This window comes from Leucopleurus acutus (genome assembly GCF_964270905.1).
Source record: "Leucopleurus acutus genome assembly, chromosome: 15".
NCBI classification, from domain to species: Eukaryota; Metazoa; Chordata; class Mammalia; order Artiodactyla; family Delphinidae; genus Leucopleurus; species Leucopleurus acutus.
This window is the reverse complement of record NC_139157.1, coordinates 49708086-49729765: the sequence shown is the minus strand read 5'-3', so window position 1 is coordinate 49729765 and position 21680 is coordinate 49708086. Positions and strand designations below refer to the sequence as shown.

General features: G+C 38.5%; 1 protein-coding gene across 1 annotated transcript; it reads right to left on the bottom strand.

Moving 5' to 3' along the window:
- Positions 1 to 6075: 6075 nt before the first annotated feature.
- Positions 6076 to 20495, bottom strand: CD164 (CD164 molecule). Its single transcript, XM_082856011.1, has 6 exons — positions 20212 to 20495; positions 17282 to 17365; positions 15784 to 15855; positions 14284 to 14319; positions 10226 to 10282; positions 6076 to 8570 (listed from the first exon to the last, which is right to left on the bottom strand). Exons 1-6 carry the CDS (start codon positions 20399 to 20401, stop codon positions 8404 to 8406), a joined length of 606 nt encoding a protein of 201 aa, XP_082712137.1. The 5' UTR covers positions 20402 to 20495; the 3' UTR covers positions 6076 to 8403.
- Between the last annotated feature and the right edge of the window lie 1185 nt (positions 20496 to 21680).

Genomic DNA, 21680 nt, shown 5'->3' with positions numbered 1-21680 from the left:
GTATGCCCTTGGCACTTGTTATGCTGTCATAATGCCTTTTGCTCCATATCAAATTGCAAGGAACACAAGAGGCAGTTTGCTTTTACCTGGAAGGGTCACAATATACCTTCAAATTCTTGCCTCAAGGCTTCATCAGTTCTCCTGCTCTGTCATGATATAGTTCATAGAGACCTAGAGCATCATGATATTCCACAAACATCACACTGATCCACTACATTGACAAAATTATGCTGACTGGATACGATGAGCAGGAAGTAGTAAGTACTTAGGTACCTTAGTAAGACTCGTAAGAACTAGAGGGTGAAAGATAAATCCTACAAAACGTAACTGCAACAGAGTTTCTGGGGGCTTAAGCATGATGAACCCCCAAGATGAAAGACATATTGCTTCATCTCACAGTACGTTACCATGAAAAAAGAGGTATGATGCTAGGTAGGCCTTTTTGGATTTTAAAGGCAAACGTGTACTATATTTGAGTGTGCTACTTCAACCAACCTAGAGAGTCACCCGTAAGACTACCAATTTTGAGTAGGAAATCACTCACGAAGGCCCTGTTGTGAATTTGAGGTAAAGTATAAGCTGCTCTGCCATTTAGGTCGTATGATCCAACAGAGCCAATGATACTAAGTGTCCAGGCATATAGGGACACAGCATGGAGCTTCTGTCAAGCACCAGTAGGAGAATCACAGGGCAGACCCCTAGGATTTTGGAGCAAATCTTTGCCCTCTTCTGAAGATAACTATTCTCCTTTTGCACCTTGGTAGAGACTGAATGTCTAACCAAGGGAGATTTGGTGATCATATAGCCTGAGCTTCCCATCATGATTTGGGTGTTGTAGGACCCACTTAGTCATAAACTTGAGCATGCACAGCAGCAGTCAATGGAAATGGTATACAGTAGACTTAGCTTGCTTGAGCTGGTCTGCAACATAGTGCCCTTGAACACGTGGCTCAGACCCAGTATCAACTCAATCCATACCTCTGACCTGAGGTGCTCTAACAACTAGCTGGCCAAAAAAGAAAAAACAAAACAAAATCAAGCCTGCTTTATAGATAGGTCTGCATATTGTTGGTTCCACCCAAAAGTGGACATCTGCAGCACCAGGGGTGGACCTGAAGGACAATGGTGAAATAGAATCCTCCCTGTGAGCAGAAGTGTGAGAGTACATTTGGTTGTCCACTATGTCTGAATGAGAGATGACCACAGCTACAGATCTATACTGATTCATGGGCTGATGTTTCGGTTATCCAAGGACTAGGAGGAAACAGGATTGAAAGTCTGGTGATAAGGAAGTCTGGGAAGAGGTATGTGGATGGACCTGGGAATGGTCACACACTGTGAAGATATTTGTGTCCCATGTCAATGTCCAGTAAAGGTCATCCACAGCAGAGGAGGCTCTTATTAATCCAGTGGGCAAAAAATAACGTACTCCGTGGGTGTCAGTCAACCTCATTCCCCAGCTACCCTAGTGCTTGCTCACTGCGCCCATGAACAATATAGCATTGGTGGCAGGGCCAGAGGCTTTGAATGGGCTCAACAACATAGACGTCCCCTTCCTAAGGCTGGCATGCACTACTGACAAGTGCCTAATCTGTCAAGAGCTGAGACCGATACTAAGGCCACAGTACTGCACCAATCCCATGGGTGATAGTCATCCACCTGGTGGCAGTTTGATTACATTGGACCCCTTCTATCATAGATGGGGCAGAGATTCAACTTCACTAAAATAGACATGGATTCTGGACATGGATTGCCTTCCTGTCCGTAATGCTTCTTTCAGCATTACCACCTGACCCATGTCATGTACTCACAGAATGCCTTACCCACCATCATGGCATTTCCTATAGCATTTCTTTTAACCAAGGAAACAATTTCAATCAAGGAAATGCTGCAGTGAGCTCATGAAATTAACATACCCCAACACTCAGAAGTGGCTGGTCTAACTGAAAGGTGGAACAGCTCAGAGTATTCGTGTGTAACAGTTGGGAGACACCACCCTGCAAGGATGGAATTCTGTCTTAAAGGTAGCAGCTGGCTTGAGACGGAGTATATGGGTCCAAGATCAAGGGGTGGCACCTCTCACGATTATACTTCTCATCCCAGCAACCTCGAACTGTGCTGGTTTGGAGGTCTTAGTTTCCAAGGGATGCTTCAACTAGGGACACACAATGGGCCTACTGATCTAAGATGAGACTGCCGCTTGGCCAGGATTCTTTTGCCGCTAAACCAATAGGCAGAAAAAGGTGTTACTACACTGGCTGGAATGATCAATTCTGATTACCAAAGGGAGGTTGTATTGCTGGTACATAATTGAGGCAAGGGCTATATCTGGAACACAGGGGATTCTCTGGGTACCTGAGAAAAAGAAAAGGTTAATGAAAAATGACAGTGACCAAAACAGGTAGGACAATTAGAGGATTCAGAACCTTTGGTAATGAATATTTGGGTCACTCCACCAGGTGAAGAACCCTGACAAACTGAGGTTCTGACAAAGGGCAAAAGAAATATCGAATATATAGTGGAAGTTCATCAATTTAGAAACAAGGGCTTTGAATCTACTCCTTGTTGCCTGCTCCATCAATTATTATGGTGAAAATGGAGCTGGGCCAGATGAATACTTTTTTGCTAGGTGGCATGTTTTGTCAGTAGAAGGTACTGGAGGAATTTCTCTTCCTGGTTCTGGGTAGACTCTTAACAGTGCCCAGCTCTAGCAGCGCATATAGCTTAGCAGTACAGTGTAACCTTACCCTGCACCCCCTGTTGGATGACTTCACAGACTGCCACTGATGTAGTATCTCCTCATGGATAGCTTCCCTGGCACCATCGCCAAGGGATTTACAGCTGTCACAAGCTTCATCCCAAGAGCCATGGTTGTATCTTGATTTCTGGAATTCAGCCACAAGGAACACAGATAGTGGCTATTCCCGAGATTTGCTATTTTGTGTATTCTTTAGAGTTCTCTTTACTGCTTTGCAGATTTTTATTTCTTAAAATATTACAGATAATATGCCCCATCACTCCAATCTACTCCTATAGTTAATACTTTTCTGTCAAATCTTCCTGTTCATATTATGTGGCTTCTGTCTCCTGCTGAAACAGACACCAAAATCAAAGACTTGAAAATAATGATTGAAGAAAGTCCACTGACCATGGGTTAGCACCCAGCATATTTTAAGATTAAAAAAATCTACAAAATGTTAAGATGATAGAAAAACAGGCAATTCACAGAGGAAGTACAAATTAATTATAGTAACCAAATAAATCATTCTACTTGCTGGAATATTAAATTTTAACTTTGCCAATATCAAGTGGTAAGGATACAGAAAACATTCTGATATCTGCTGGTGGGGACTGGAAGGCAATCTCAGTGTGTTAAAAATTTTAAAGTGGAAACCCTGTGACGTAGGTTCTACTTCTCCATGTTTACTCTAGAGAAATATTCATACATAAACAAGGTGACAGGTACAAAGATATTCTTTAGAAAACAGTAAAAATTACGAACAACTTAATTGTGCTTCAATAGGTAGATACTTACAATAGTCACACTACATATACCAACAGAGAATTTAAGAATTTGGTATAGCTAATGAGTGGAAAAAAGTTGCAGGATAATGTTAAAATAAAAATTCACATCATATATTTTTTAAGGGTACATTTAGTTACGTGTATATAAATTGCTGAGGGGAAGAGTTTAACACCAAACCAATTCTAGTAATTACCTCTGGCAAGTGGAGGAGGGCAAGGAAGGGGAAGGGGCTAGGGATGGTCAAAGCAGACTTCACCTGTAATAGTTCAAGAAAAAAAAATGTATTTATTAAATAATTAAAAATTAAGACTAAAGTCCTATCTCGAACTTTTTCTTCTGGCCAAGATGAAATAAGAGACTGGATATACCCTGAAACAAATGAAAAACTAGACAAAACACATTAAACAGTGGTTTTCAATACATTGGACTTTAGGCAAAGAAGGATAGTGATCCCTGAAGGAAAGAAAACCACCGACCCAGCTTACTGCCTTGAATTTCTAAGCCATGATGCAGGAAGGAAACAACCAGGCAGAGCTCAGTGGACTTCCTGAGTTGAGGAGATGGAGCTGAAAGTTAAGGGAGACGAAGGGAGATAGAGTTCCCAGGGCAGAGGACCAGGGAGGAGAAAACTACACAAAGTGGAACTCGAGATTTGCAGAGGGCACCCCTCCCCTCAAGTGTTCAGCAATGTACTGGTCAGCACATGTACATGAGGAAACTACCCAAGGCTGGGGAAAGGTTTAGAGGAAACAGTACCTGGAACGCACACAAGTCTAGGAATAGAGGCTGTTTCCACTAGCCCAGACCAGAAAGCCTCTTAATCCAGGAGGCACTACGTACACAGAATTGGGGAACAATTAGCCCTAGAACAAATGCTCTGGTCTCACCTAACAAAGCTTAAAAGCAAGACCTGAAAGGATCCAACTGTTTCCAAGTTGGATCCAACTGTTTTCATAGTTTTCAACCATGTCCCAGAACAAAAATAACTGGCATCCAGCAAGTTAAAATTTATGTCTGGCATGCAATTAAAAAATTACCAAGCCTACAAAGAAGTAGGAAAATATGACCCATAATGAGGGGGGAAAAAAAGTCAATGAACAGAAACTGACCCAGATGTTAAAAGCTGTTATATGTTCAAAAAGTAAAGATGGAACATGCAGAAACGTGAAAAACACCCAAATTGAACTTTTAAAAGTGACGACACCTGAAATGAAAAACACACTGGGTAAGATTAAAAACAGATTAGACATAGCAGAAGTTGTTAGTGAATTTGAAGATGGTAATAATCTGACATGAAACAGAGAAAGATTTTTTAAAAACCTAAACAGTGCATGGGTAAACTGTAAGTCACCTTCTAGCAGCCTCTGTGTAATTAGAGTCCCCAACACAGAGAATGGAAAGAACAGAAAAAGATACCTGACGAAATAGCTGAAAGTTTTCCAAATGTGATGAAGAACCATAGATCCAAGAAACTCAACAAACCTCAACCACAAGAAACAAAGAAAACTACAGCATAGCACATCACAATCAAAATGCTCAAAATGGTGATAAGGAGAAAAATCTTTAAAGAGGAAAAAAAAAACATGTACTGAGGAACAAAAGATAAAGATGAGATTTCTCATAGGACACGACGCATGTGAGAAGATATTAGATCAACATCATTAAAGGGCTAAAAGCAAAAATGTCAACCTAGAATTCTATATCCAATGAAAACGTCTTTCAAAAACGAAAGCAGACACACAAAAACTGGAAGAATTCATCAACAATACCTGTACCATCAAAACTAGAAATGTTCAAGGTTAAAGGACATCCTTTAGGCAGAAGGTAGATAACACCAGCAACAGGTTATCTACACAAATTAAGGAAGAGCACAGGGATGGTAACTACATGGGGAAATACACAGGACTTCTCATTATCATAAAAAAAAAACCCTATTGTGAACACCATTCTTATCAAAATAACAATTTGTCTCTAGCAATGTTTTGGGAAGCCTTCAATACACTCTTCTGGATTTTAAGGCTGATAGGTGAGTATTTAGTCTCTCTTCTTAGTCCAAGTTCTGTGATTTAATATAGAATATAATGTTGCCCCAAACATGGGCCTAAAGAACCAGATTTCACATACCAGCATGTGGCTTTGTCCTAGATATTTATACCAAAGACTCTGAACAGAAACCCAATTTTACTTTATATGCAATCTGAATAAGGCAGAAAGTCACAAACAAGCTTTCAGATATCTAACAACAGATGGTATTCTGATAAATACTTGCTTAACTAGCACATAAGTAGATGATTTCTAATGATTTGAGGAAGATCAACTTGCATGTCAATCCCACAGGCATACCAAGTCCTCCCTCCAACTATCATTTCTAAGGCTCTGTTCTCCACTGATGAATATGTCCCTTAGTTACTATCTGCTAGTCTTCAGGAGCAATGAAAAACTGAGGAGACAAGCCATCCCCCAACAGACTAAGGTAAACTCACTAGCATTAAACTTCATAATCAAAATATAAAAACATACTTTAGTTAATAAAAAAGAGCAGATTAATCCAACAAACATGTAGATTTATTTAAAATCAGTTTGGTACATGATACAGATTGGTTTTGCAGTTTTTAATGAACTGAAATAGAAATTTCTAAATACAGCAGTGTCTGTGCAACAAATATCTGTAAGGTAAAATAAGGGATTTTAATAGACCTACAATCTGCATGAACAAATCAGATGAAAAATCTGAAAAGGTTTCTATATACCTTCTGGATTAAAAAGAACCCAAAAATTATTAATGGCTCAAGATACTAAACTGCTAAAGGAAGAGGGGAAAAGCCTGTGAGTTCTGTTGTAAGAGCTCTTTTTGTAAAATCTAATTCCATATTATGATTCTGTTAGAGTAGTATTCAAAATTACAGAAGATGAGAGGCTTCATCAGCTATATTTTCACAAAAGTAGCTATAGTGTTAACATTAATGTGTGGCAAGGTATTCCTATCTAGGTAAATGACAATTATACCATTGTAGCTAATTTTTACCACTTTGGGAGAATGGAAATTCTGTATGTTTTCAACTGAATCTTGTATCTTAAAGCACTCACTAAAAACTAATAGCCATGGCACCATAATAAAATTTTTTGTGAGGTACCTAAAATATTACTACTGAGGGAAACAAAAATGTGAGGTAAGCCTACCTTTCCCCAAAAACCTTTGAAGCCAGAGATTTTAAACAATTAAGGCACTTGAAAACATTAGGTATATGTACCAATGTGCAAGTAAAACAAACTTTACTGTACCAGCAAGTAAAGAAGAAACAGTAAATCTTCATTTTAAGAATTTAATTATCTAAATGTAAGGAATTTTGGCTTATGAAATGGACCAAAGCAACTTGTCATTTCTTACTATAAAATATTGAAAACCAAGTGCTAAACACAGCCACTATAGGCTAAAGAAACTAAAACAAAAAACCTTAATGACCTAGAAAAGCAAAAGCTCATTTTAAACTGATTTAAGCCTCTGAACTAATCCAATGTGTCAAAGGCAGGGAAGAAGTATCCCTCTAAACCTGAAAAAACAAGTGCTTCATAAGGAAACTAAAGAAATAAAAGTATGCATGCTTATACTACAGCAATTGAAACTCAGAAGAAAAGGATGGAAAAGGAGAAAAAAAGTACAACCTGTTTATCCAGGGCAATCATCATTAAAAATCTACAGTAATCTGATCAACTAAAATTTTTCATGAAATTACACTGCTCACGTTTGCTGTCTCAAAACTTAAAATGATTGTCTCATTTAAAGAGTTAATAAATGATTCTAAAACAACTTCTTTCTTTCTTGCCTTACAGAAGTTACTTTTCCAGAAAGCTTCGTGGAAATCCTTTTAAGGTACAACAGTGTTAGGATAATTTTTTGGAGTACAAAGGAAAATATAATTAAATCAACTTTATCTCTATACTTTTTAACAGCCAGAAGCAAAACGTTGGGAGATTCAATAGATGAAAGCTTTTAACTTTGTATAACATCCTTGAAATTACTCAGGCTTGAAATAAAGTAGGTAAGTTTTCAATTAAGTACTAACAGTATGGTATCTAAAAGCAGGTTTACTACTGCTCACATCAACAGTTACATCCTCAGACCAACCTTTCCCTTCATTAATGTGAAAGAACAAATCACCAACATTTTAAGTTACAGTCTACCTTTCAGTCTGTCTTTTAAGGCACTGTTCTTTATTTTCTCAATGATATAAGGTGCTTTACAAGTATGAACAATAACCTGCTACACTTTAATGTTTTGTATCCTTTCCATTCATTTCTTTAAATCTGGAATGTAATTCCCTGTGTGGCATCTTTTTTCTAATGTAGAAAAAATAACTTATCAAGCACAAAATTTTACTCTAAGGATATTAAATTTATAAATTTATTCCACTTTTGCAACGATAGCCCCAAATCCACCTGATTGATGCTCATTTGGCACATTCTTCTCAATTCTGGTCACTAAACTACATCCTGAGTTAGGATGAAAAAATGCAGCTTTCAGGCTTTAAAATAACTACATTTAAATTGCCAAAAGAGTCATGAGGTTGTCTGCGCAGGACAATGTTTTCCATCACTTACAGAGTTACATTTGGCATGTCAAGAAGAGAGAACATAATCCCACAGCAGCAGCCATTTAAAATAAAAGAAGACAGCCACAAGGATTCATGCAGAATATTTTACATATTCCCGTTGAGCAAACAGATTTCACTGATTTTTCTTCAAGGGCGATGCTCCTATATGCATCCTTTGAAAAATTAAAGATCCTAGAATAGCGTCTTCCATGTGGGACATCTTGAAAGATAATGTTTTGGTTTCAGTGAGTTACACACCAGTCCTTGTTAATTTAGCGGGTCTGTTTACAGAGTGTGGTAGTTTCGTTCTTTAGATTTGCAGAATTTATAGAGAAAGAAAATTACAGCCTGCACACCCAAGACAAGGACAATTCCTCCAATGAAACTGGCTGCATCAAACGTAGACTTCCGCGCAGGTTGTGTAGTTGGAGCTGAAGTGGTATTAGTTGTACCTGTTAAATGAGATGAAAGAAATAACAACACTTAATAAGTCTCATGATCCTCTATAATTTCAAGACTCACCTGTGCTTCTTTTTTGCCATGTGTTAAATTCTATGAAGTATTTCCTCTCGTGTCAAGTCGTTACAGCTTCCTAATTGAGGAAGACGACCATTTACCAATCCCGTTCTTCATTCTATCCAGCAACATCAAATGGTCAATGCTGCTATATAATTTCAAATATGAAAATGACAAAAATGACTCTCCTGGCACATTATGCCCTGGGAACATGTCAAGCACTTTTAAAACCTGGTTTCTTCAGACTACATATTTTAGTTAATTGCTAGAGTAAATATTAATATTTGTGTTTAAAATTTATACAACTTTTGCATTTTACTAAATATATAAGGTAAATAAAAATTTGATTAGTTTTTCAAATTACAAAAGTAATCTTAATAATCTACAATTATAATCTTATAAATCTTCAATCTGTAATTCTAACAAGCAGAACTCACCATTAAGGACATTTAAATTTTACTCTGAAAATGTTATAATGAAAAAGTATTACCAAAGGAAATAAAGCACAAAAATTTAAATTCCTTTTCAGGCAGTAAAATGTTTCAACAAGAAACAAAACAAAAATTCCTTTTCAGAGACTAAAATGTTTCAAGTGGAGCACCATCCACTTTAACAAAAAGCAATTTCTTTCTTTTTTAAAAATTTTTGGCTGTGCCACGTGGCACACAGGATCTTCGTTCCCCGACCAAGGGATCCAACCCACGCCCCCTGCAGTGGAAGTGTGGACTCTTAACCACTGGACCACCAGCGAAGTCCCAACAATTTTATATTTAAAATAAAGTTTATTTTCTTAACTGGAATAGCAAATAAACACTGGTTCCTGTGGCTGTATAAGTTGGCCAGCTTTAAAATTAATTACAACTGTTCTGTATTTCTTCTTGTGAAGACAGAATGGCTTCGCTGCAATTTAGAGAAAGGTAGCACAAGAATGAAACCAAAAGGATCGAAAACCCCATAAAATATTCATGAGAATCAAAACAGTATTATAAATATGGCTGGAGGGAAGGGTTCCTAACCTGTGTACCTACAGTGCCCTGTGGCATAACCTAAATATGATTTAGTTAATAACATGTCAAATCATTAATTAATAAAAAGTTAATTTTCACACACACTACCAAAGGTTATAAAGGAATATAAGAAATGGTAAGAAATATGAGGTGCACATTTGGTAGTGATCTTGGCTTTTTAGACCCTTCACAGCAAAAAGGATGGCTATATTACCTTCACTCAAATTGCCATGGTCTAATACAGCACACAATGAATCCCTAACAATAATCAGTATTTAATTTTTAAGTTATAAGAAATTAGATTTCACCTACAGGTTGTACTGAAAGGGTTTTGGAAAACCATTACTATTTAATTCTAACATGTCATGCCAAATGTGATTACACTTTAAAAATCCAGAAGAGGACTCTCAGCAAACCTATCATTATTGCTTTAACAGCCTACTATCTTGGTCCTCCAAATACAAGAGATGAATTTCAGTTCATAACTATTCATGAATAAAATTGGACAGTGATAGCAGAAATAGTAAAAGGCAACACAGCACACACATCCTACCCCACTGTTAGTTTAAAAAAACCTCAATTACCTGATGTAGTAGCTGTGGTGGAAGCTGTAGAAGGGGAAGGCGGAGTTGTGGTTTTAGCTGGAATGTAAACAAAATGTATTAAAATTTTAAATTTCTCAATTATCTAGCATCTTTTAGAAACACTACTACCACTTCAACATGCTTTCAATTTTTTAGAGAATAAAGGCCAAATCTCAGTTAATGGTTCAATAACATATCTATGTATCCAAAATATTAGCTCTGAAGTGTATTTTAAAACATTAAGCAATCAAAAACTTCTATCTATGTTAACATCTATATACATATCTAAGTATAAAAATTTATGTATACACCTGGATAAAGTTGCAAAAAGACACACAGAAGGGCAAGAATTAGTATTTAGGTGAGGGAACTACAAGTTCTTTCCCAATAATCTTGCTTCCAAGACAAAAACTATTAACTTTAATAAGTCAGGTAAGAAACAAATACAATTCAGTCTATGTAAGTATCAAGATTTGCTTATCTCCTTCATTTCCAGGGCTTGGCCAACTTTTCTTAATGAGGCAGACAGTAAATATTTTAGACTTTGTGCACTGTGTAATGCACCAGCAGTCAAAGACAACAAGCAAATGAATGAACATGGCTGTGTTCCCAAAAATTTTATTTAAAAGAACAGGTGCCCTGGGGCCATAATTCCCCATCTAAATGATATTAAGAGCCCAAGGGTAAGCTCTCTCTACCATACTGCATGCGTGTCTCTAAAGAAATGCACTCATGGGAAGAATCAGTTTGAATGTAAAAACATTTTAGGAACTAAAGCACTATATTGAGACTTCTGATAGTATCGATACTACTAATAGATATTAGCAAACGCTATGATATGTTCACACACATTTATTTGTACCCCTTTCTCTCTAACTATAAGCACCGCGGTCCAGCTCTTGGTTGGACATTTAGGTCATCTTTCATTTCTGCATGCTATGAACATCTTACAGGATAATATTTGATCTCATCTCTGATAGGACTGATTCTTATACAGAATTCCTAGATTAGAGGGTATGGTTATTTTAAGACTCATGATCTCTTCAAAGTTTTTGTTGCTTATACATTCTGTGAAACAAAAAATATACTTCATAAATTAAACATATATCAAATTCTTTTCAATCTTAAAATACTAATTTTGTCTGACAACATTAGGGGAAAAAATTTGCAAATTTGCTATTTGTTTCTCACTACCACCCTCTGAACATGGTAAAAGAGATATATATATAGATATATATATATATATGTATTTTAATTTTGAAATCTGCACTGGTTTAAATCTCTGAAGCACCAGAAGCCCACTACATAATCAATGAAGGCAGAGCTATGAGGTTTAATTTTTGGGTATTTGTAAAAGTTGCCCTCACTTTTTAAAAAATAATTCATTTTTTGAAATAGGCAAAACATTTACATATTTTTACTTTTAACCAAAGTATTACACTGGTAAAATTTTCAAAATCAGGCACTACTTAGGGAATACCTTGTTGACCTACCCTATGTTCCTTTCATTTAAAAAAATAATTCATAGGTTATAAAAGCTGCTACTGGTGATAGAAAATTTAGAAAATACAGTAGAAGCATTTAAATGACTCTATCATTCTGAGAAACATGTTACTTCCTGCTGGCCATTTTTCTAGACATGTATACAACAAAAAAATAAAATTGTACTGGAACTACTTAACACAGTTTGTTTTCTACTTAATATATTTTCCACTGTATTTCTAATATAATTTAGTCATTCTACTGTAAGATATTATGTTACCTATAAATATTTTTATTTATGTTTATAATACTTATTTGTACTGGTGTTAGACTATATAATTAACCTCACTGAAAGCCTATCTACATAAATCAGATTCTCCTTGCATCGTTTCTTTAACAGTTCCTTTATTTCTCACTTGCTCTCTTCAGCAGCTGATATGGAAAGAGACCATATAAAGGCTGCTGTTCAACCACTAATTACCACTCAATTGATGCATTTTCTGCAAGCAAGCCCTGACCTCCTTCCACTTCACAGAACCAAAGAGAGAAAACAAAAGACACTCAAGGAGATCACAGGAGAACCCAGTGTAGAGCAAGTAGAACTACATCAAGATTCATAAGGAAGAAATGCAAAGCAACCCACAATAGTTTTGGGGAAACTATTTCCTCCTCTGCCCCTCTCTGTTCATATCCTACCTTCTGGAAATCCATATTCTTTCAGTATCTCTGCTTTCATCAACTTTTAACACATCCTCCTTGTCAATGACTTCTGGTCATTTATCAGCACACAACTGTTTGCTCTCCAAAATACTTTCTGTAGAATTTGCAGATTTCCATGGAGTGACTACTCCCATTGTAGCCATTAATTCAAGCTGCCAACATAGTATCACTGAGGGTACAGGGGGGATGAGCTGTGCCAGCAGAAGCTGGTACAAGCTAGCTCAACACTGCCAAAGTCTTTCAAAATGAGTTCTTAGCCTTGTTACACCATTTGACTACTTTTTCCTCAGAAAAACTACACTTAAAACGCATACACACACAAACACAGGTTTTCTTAGGCACACGTCTCTGGGCTTACTTCTCTGCCCATCCCTACTCAGTTTCTTATCCAGTCCTCTTCCCACCTCTTAGACATTACTGTTCCCAAGAGCCTGGTCCTCAAGCCCTGTTCTCTCTCAAAGCTGCTCCAGTGGACTCTACCACTGCCTACAATGGTTAACTTATCTGTGCTGTGTAGCAGAGTTCTCCCATCACCTCAATCATCAAGTGCTTTCCTTTCTACTTCCTAAGCCAATTTGCATACATCTGCAACTCCTCCGCTATTAGTTCTCTAGAATTACTGCAATAGCATATCTCATCTGTGTTCACTCTTGCCTCTTTCCACTCACCTCTCTACACAGTTAAAGTAAGTTATTTTATTAAAATGCAAATCTCATCATGCTTCAAACCCACCAGCAAAGTATACAATGGCACGTCCCAATCTGGCTCTTGACCTGTTGACTGTCCAGCTTAACTTGTTCTCGCCTTGTACTGGACACTCCAAATGCCAATTCCCTGACTTTATTATACTCTTTTATCTCTCCTTCACATGAGCTAACCAGCCTGCTCCACTTGGGAAGTTCCCCTCGGATCTTACCAGTGTAATTTCAAGACTCAGTCAACATCTCCAGGAAGCTGTCACCACATATTACTCAACACACACACCTTCCTACAAATCCCCCAACACACTGTGCTTCCCGACCTTTCATAGTTCCTACAATAGACAAAATACTATCTTACTTGTGTTCCTATATCCCTATCTTCTAGCCTAGTACTTGTCGTGGAGAAGATGTTTTTTAATTATTTAGTCTTACTATCAAATTGGTAAAGATTTTTACAAGGAGATATTATTTAATTGCTGTTGAAAATGTGGTAAAAAACTTTCCAGTTGTTGATAGGAATGAAAAGCATATCTTTCTGGAAAGCAATCATTATTAAGAGTCTTAAGATAATCATATCCTCTGACAGAGAATGCTGTTTGAATCAATCCTACCAGAGATGACAGCAAATACTTTCCTATAAGATATTCACTGCATGAAGAATGAAAGATGATCTAACTATCCAACCAAGAGTAGATGGGTAAAGTGCATACAACAACGTGTGCAGTTAACAGGGAGAACAATTCAAACCTGCATGGCCATATCATCCAATTTCCTAATAAGTATATTTATTTAGGTACACAAAGAGAAAAGTCTGGAAGAACTGAAAACCTTTTGGTGTACCTATGGATGATGAGAATTAATTTCCTTTAGGCTTCTATATTTCCTTAGAGTTCCACAAAATGCACAAAAAGCTGTTTGCAGACTCAACGTACAAAGCTATGGCAAATCTGCTCAAATTCAATGAACGTGAAACACTACAGTTATATTTCACTGTCACAAATAGTACACGTTAATGTAATTACTGTAGTCCACGACTACGTCTACTCATTTTTAAAATCATACTGATTTTTAGATATTTAATTACTAAAGTTATTCATCAAAAAAAGCTTGAAAACCTTCAAAGGAGGGGGAAAAGAGTCAATTATCTTGTATTACCTGTAGAATTGGTTGGCAATGGTGTGGCAGTGGGCACTATTTAAAAAAACAAACACACATGTAAGTCAAAGCTGTCTAAAATATCACAATCTGTAACACTATTTCCCAACCTGCAGTCATCTGAGTGCCACTTTCACAATGTTTTCATTTAAGTGCCACATATGGAGTAGATAGTTGCTCTGTCCCAATACTGGCCTTCCCTTCTTTCGAAATAGCACCAATTTTTAGTGACAGCTTCCCATGCAAAGACATTTCTTAGCCTCCCCTGCAGCTAGGTAGCCATGTGCAACTGCTAGGAAGTATCTGTAAGGTAGGGGTCTCTCACTTTCCCTTCCTCTTCCTGTTGGCAGGAAAACCATTTTGATGGCTGGAACATAAGCATTCACCTTGGAGAATAAGGTCAAAGCCATTTCTGAGGAATGACACAGTAAAAACCTAGAAGGAGCCTGGGTCTCTCCAATGGTTGTAGAGATGCCTCTCTAGCCCTCTAGCTGCACTGAAACCCAGATTTCCTTTACACGAAAGCCAAATTAATCTATCAATTAAACCATATTAATTTGGGGTTTTATGTCCTTGATAGCCAAAACTAATTCTAACTGATACATCATCAAATGAGTAGAATTACTTATTCAGTTTTTCTTCAATGTATTTTAAAATTCTATACTTAATCTTACTTCTAAACAATATTATCATAAAATCACAGGTACACACACATTAAAATAAATATTAAAACTGTTTGTTCATTTACCACCTAAACCATATTATGGACTCTACATTGGGTATAACTGATCTCATACTAATCAAAGTTTCAGTTACAAAGTTCAAGTTGGGATGGGGGGAGGCGAGAGGAATGGGGAAACCCCTACCAAAATTAAACAGTTACAGGTAGTCTTTCAAGGTTACTGACACACTCCAGAAAAATCTTTTATTCTATTTATTATCTACACACCAAATTAGGAGTTTGACTTTCCAATTAATTTATAATCTTGTTAGAAAAATCAGTTTTCATCTAGGAATCTTTAAAAACTATTTCCTGGGCAGAGTAAAGGTTAAATAACCAAGTTCCCCAAACCAAAGTACAGAAAATGGAGGAATACAGAGAGGATTCATTTAACCATAGCACAAACTGATCCAGACTGTGATAATCACCAGTACCATAATCAAGAAAGTGCCAGAACAAGGTTGTCCAGGCCTGTAAAATGCAAATAAAGAGAGGGTGTAAAATACAGTGAGTATCTGGAAGAGTTAAAAAAAAAACATAGAGGAGGAGATATCTGTACCTACAGCACTCCACAGTATGTACCAGCAAATGACTAAATCAAGCTTCAGAACACTGTCCTTTCAGCAATCAATATGAATATACTATTCAGATCCAAGTTTGTAATGAGATTAGAATTATGGAAATGCTTTAAACCAAATATTGAAATAAGGCTTCCTGAGGCAATGATCTTCCTTACCTCTTTGTAGCCACTTTTCCCAGACGCCAATGTGAATACTTACCAGTACAGAATTCGGTGCTGTTCACCACCTTGCAATCACTAACTGTTGAATTATCTGAACAGTAGCTTTTACCTGTTATTGGAAGGGGACGGGAAGAGCATCAATTATTCACATTATCTTTGACTTTGTTACTGTGCTCCAGAGTTGCTTCCAAAAATCGAACTCAGGTATAAACTCTCTAGAAGTCCACAGATAAACAAAATACTTTGTTATTATCTTTTTCCCCTTGTTTTAGACATATTACACAGGATCTCTCCAAACATCCTTTTAAAATCCACATGAATATACTGAACAGATAAGTCAGAAACACGTATATCTCAGAATCGTGGTACTATACCAGGAAGGTTGCTAGAATCCACAAGAGGGCTGAGTCAGTAGGGAGAAGTCCTTAGAAACTAATAAAGGCTTAGTAAACATGAGAGGTGCCCCATAGCAGCAGTGGGATCTCTGTTCCAGATCTCTGCTTTACTCTTCTACACTTTCTAAAACCACTTTCCTGGATGGGAAGACTTGTAGCACCAGCAAGGGAAAGCCTTCCCCAACATATCCTACAGTAAGGCAGGCATTCAATCTCCAAAACTTGCCAACTCTGCCATACAAGAGGGGAGGGGCACACTCTTAAATTCCATTTTATCACCTAAAGAAAAGTGACCCTTATACAACAAAGAAGTTAATTTAATTCAAACTTTAGCTAATACCTTAATTTTAAAAGAGGCTTTTAAACTTTGTTACGTAGTGACATAATTTCCAGAACTCTTCAATTTTTCAGTGAAGAATAAAAAGCTTAACATGTAGCTTTGGCTTTTTCTTTATATATAAAACAAAAAACCTGAGACATTGTTTTACTGATAAGAAAAAAATGCAACCATCTTACCTTAAGAAAACAGAATAATTTATGCTGTAATCCGGTGGTTCTAACAAAAACCTTATTGGCATTTCAAACTATCTCCATCTAGCTCTTTATCCCTCAATCAAATTAAAGACAACTTTAAAACTTAACAATAGCACCAAAAAAGTCACTCTTTTCCCACCTCATTCTCCCATATCTAAGTATCCAACAATGCTTCATAAGGTCTCTTTATAGTTCATCTAGTAGGACATCTACAGAAGATAAATGCCTCAAACATTTTACTGGGGAACAGTTTTCAGGGGAAAATTCCACAGCTTTCTCTCACAGCTAATTTCAGAGTACTAGTACACTTAACCTAACCACAAAGGTCTAAAATTTCTCCTCCTTTTAAAGCTATCGAGCCTTAATTATCAAGTCTAAGAAATTAAAGGGGGGAGCATGGGAGACAACAAAAGATTTTAGGGAGAGTATTAAGCAATTGGTTAAAGTTTAAAGGAAAAGTATTTGATTTGCAAAATAAGTAATGCACACCATCCCAAATGTTTTACATAAGTTTCAAGTGTTCAAGAATACCTTGCAGTAATTTTTAAATGTTAGAACAAAACAATACTGAACTCTCAAAATTAAAGCAATCCCAAAGTTTCTTACCTTTACACTCTATCCAAAAGCAGGTAGTGTTAGCAGCATTAGGGTCAAAACAGGAAACACAGTTGTTGCGGCTTTCACAGATTTCTAGGGGTAGGAGTGGGGGTTAAAATATATAAAATCAATTAATTGGTATCTTATTTTGAGTTTGTACTAGTTACCGTTTTTAAACAACAGCAAGTATTACATACAGTACCAGACTTACTATTTCAAGAAAATGGCAAAACTGTATATATAACCCATCCACAGATGAATGGATAAATGTGTTATACACATACAAGGGAATACTATTCAGCCATTAAAAAAAAGAAATCCTTTTATACACTACAACATGGATGAACCTTGAGGACATTATGCTAAGTGAAAATAGCCAGTCACAGAAGAACAAATACTGCATGATTCCACTTATATAAAGTATCTAAAATGGTCAAAGTCTGAAGCAGAAAGTAAAATGGTGGTTGCCAGGAGCTGGGAGAGGGGAAATGGACGTTTGCTGTTCAATGAGTATAAAGCTTCAAGGAAGATGAAAAATTCTGGAGATCTTCTGTGCTTATAGTTAATACTGTACAGTACACTTAAAAATCTATTAAGAGGGTAGATCTTACGTGTTCTTTTAAAACCACACACAGAAAAAAAAACATTATAAAGTGGCTTACTAAAAAGTTCCTATCATTATAAAAAACTTATGAAGCCAGAAGTCAGCTCAAGAGAAAGGGGGGAAAAAGCACAAGCTAGTGGGAACGCTCAATATTTCTTGGTACCTATCTAAACAACCCCTTTTTGCACAGCACCTATTTCAGACACTCAAGAGTTTCTTGAGTGTTCCTTAAAAAAGAAAAATACTGGAAAAAAGGCTGTTGCGAGGCCAACACTATACACAAGGAAATCACTGCCCCAAAACATCAGATGTGAACTGGAATTTTTAATAGTAATAAAGATTTATTACAAGTTGAACCCAAGCTCCGATGATGCCTATCCTGAAAAATCTGAGATCGGTAATTCATAAACGGTCCACTCTTTCCGGGGTTTTCCATGATGGGAGGATAAGAGACAACACATCTGGAGGGGGCTACAGTCACATAATTTAACAAGTTAGCAAGGTCTTTGTCAATAATTTAAGCCAAACGGCTCTGAGACAGGACATCTAAGGCAGCTAACTACAATTCAAAGTCTGGACAAACAAATGGACTATAGAGTTAGGTTCTATACATTTTCCTAGAAGCTAGATGCCTCCAAAAAACATTCTCATTTGCTTTCCCCGTGCCTAAAAAATAGTTCTGCATAAACACATTGCATTTCAATATTTATCAGAGATTGGTACATATACCGTACCCTTTGGGGAGTGGCAGGGAGTCACAAAGTAGAAATAAGTTCTTCAGAGGTTTGTATACACATGAAAAATGCGAGTTGTTTAAAATCTTCTGTGCTTGATGATGAATATTTGGGTAGCATAGTGTATGTTATTTACAATGAACTAAACTTGCTGCCTTTCAGGCTGCAGTTTATCCAACCACCACTTAACATAAAACACAAATCATCTCCTTTGCACTCATTTCAATTACACAAATGCAATTAACATATTTCCAAGCCTCTCTTTAAACACACACACACACCCCACCCCAACCCCCCCGAAAAAAATTCTAGGAGGAAACTACCAAATAAGCGGAAAACAAATTCTGCTCTATCACCTTAGAAATAGTGCAGTTAGAATCTCCAATATTGTACTGCAATTTCCTTTCTTCATTAAAAGATGTTTGAATTTTACCATTACATCTTTCTAAATTTAACAAATAACATTAAGTTTACTATATATGTCATTAAACTCCTACAAAATACAAAAACTAGAGAAGATATTGTAAAACAACGTGATCGGCCTAAAAAAAAAAGGTAAAAATTCTTACACTTCAAGTCTTCGGTCTATATGCCAGTTACTCCTTACCGAATATTAACTAGGATAACCAATCACACTAGACTGCAAGTTTTAAATATCTAAGGTTCTTCACCTTAATTTAAAATTTATCTTCCCTCCTCTCGTGCGTGTTGTCACGACATTGACAATTTCTGCTGTAAGATTCAGTGTATGCCTCAACCAGTCTCCAAATCGACTGCAGAGCTTAACAAAAGGTCCTGATCTAGTTTTAGAAGAACGACAAACCTGGGTTCCAATCTCAGCCTCACAATCTACTAAACACACGGTTCTGGCGGAGTTACTTTATCTCCATCCACCTCCTAGGTTTCACCACTTATCTTCTAGTTTAGCCTAAAATACTAACAGATACATGCGAAGCACCGGGTACACGAATGGGTACTTTTTCTCCTTTGCACACAGCACGGAGTGCAAAATTTTAATTAATTAAATGCTCAAGCCTCAAATATATCCCATACCTATCCGCAAAACCGATATAATTAAATATCAAACGACTTATTTTTTCAGACCTAGGGCTGAGACACCAGCAAGCATTAGTTTGCAGCGTCTCTTTCCTTCTTTCGCCAAATTCGGGAGAAGCCTCCCTTCGAAAAGAAGACCTGGGTGGACAAACGACTAACCCCAGAGAGAGGGAGTTCGGTCTCATCGCCAACTTTGGAGGCGGTAGCCTCGCCCCATAATCAACCTCACTGCCGCCACCACGGAAGAAAGCCACGTCCCCTCTTCGGAGCCTGAAGTGAGGATGGAGATTACGAGGCACTTTTAAACAACACCTCCAGGCGGGCAGAACACTGTTGGGCCGGAAACAGCCCAACGGCCCCAAGGCTCAGCCGCCCCTTCCCCCCGGGGCGATTCCCAACAGCGGCCACTTCGGCCCGTCCCCGGCCGGACTCGGACGGGCCGCCATGTTGCCGGACCGCGGCCCGCCCCGGCCCCGCGCGCACCACCGGCAGGGAGAGAGCCGGCGAGGGGGCGAGAGCAGAAAGCCCGTTGGGCCGGCGCCCACCTGGTTCTGGAGTGGTGACCGTCGGGAGGGTCGGCGGCGGCACCGGCGCTGTCGTGGTGGTGGTGGTGTTCGGTAGAACCGAGGGTGCAGTCGTGTTCGGGGCCAGGGTGGTGTCCTGAGCTGCGGTCATCACGCAAAGCGAGGCCAGGCAGCCAGCGGCCAAAAGCAGCGGGCGAAAGAGCCCCGACATCGCGTCCTCCGCGCTGGCCTTGGAGCAAAAGCTAAGATACCCAACGTTGCGCCCGTCCCTCCGTCTCCTGCGGCGCCGCCTCTCAGACCCGGCTCCCCCCGCGGGAGCGCGCCGGTGTCACGTGAGGGCGGCGTGCGGAGGCGGGGAGCCGGCGATACCAACTGGAATCCTACGGAAGGGGGAACAGAGGAATCGAGAGGAAACTGAGGCAAGATTTTCCCCAAAGCGACTGTACCGGCCAAGCGAAGAAACTGCCTAGACACAGGAAACTCTTATCTGCCCTAAGGTTGCCACACAGGGCGCGGCTGGGCTTTTCTCGTTCCTGTAATAGAGAAGGCTCCCCCCCGGCTTAAATGGAACAACCTACATGATGTGGCGACGGAGTCCTCGCGAACGACCAGCTTGGTCCCACGTGACCTCCGGGGCAGCACTTCCCAGACTTGAGACCCGCTGGGCGGAAGTTGTTTTCAGGCGTTTAGTTGAGAAAGAATTAAGTTAGTACTGTCCTCCCGCGTTCCCAACGTGCTTGCATAAGTATGCTTCGTAGGACCCGCGCTTTTTTCCTTGAAAGTCGATTTTGCTGGAATTCTGTAACCTTGTGCTGGGACACCCCAGGGAAATGGAGGCACCACGCGGTTAAGGAGTTTCTGCTCCGCCGCCCACGTAATGTGAGCGGCTGAAACACCGAAAGCGGTCTCCTGCCTTCCAGCCGGGAACGCACACTGTCTACCTCTGTTACGCTTTCCCACCCTGACTTATCTAAATCTGGCGATTTCAACCAGCGGTAGCAGCAGCCAGTCTGTGCCACAGCTGTAGTCGAAGAATCAAAGAAAGAAAGACGCTACGGGTTGGAAATCCATCTGGTGTGTTCCCACCCCCACTTTACAGGTGAAGAAACCGAAACTTAAAAAGAGACTTGACCGCAAAGCACAGTTGCTTGGCGTCAGGGCTGGTTTTCGAAATGCCTGTTAATATTTTGTCACAGCTCAGGCTTTTAGTAAGGGTGAGCGCCATCTGATGCCCAACTCACAAAAATATTCAGAGGTGCATCCATGCTTATATCAAATGGTAAAACTTAGGTTATAAAAGCTGTATTTAACGCTGTTTTCAGCTATTTGTATTTATCATCTAATTTTAATTACGTGCATTTAGTCTAATAAAATAACAGCATCAGTTGCTTTTGAGATCTGCTTTTCTATGGAAACCCCAAAAAAGAAGACTTCATAAGTGCTTTATCATTTTTTACCTAAACTTGAAGCCTTTCCTAACCCTAAAATCG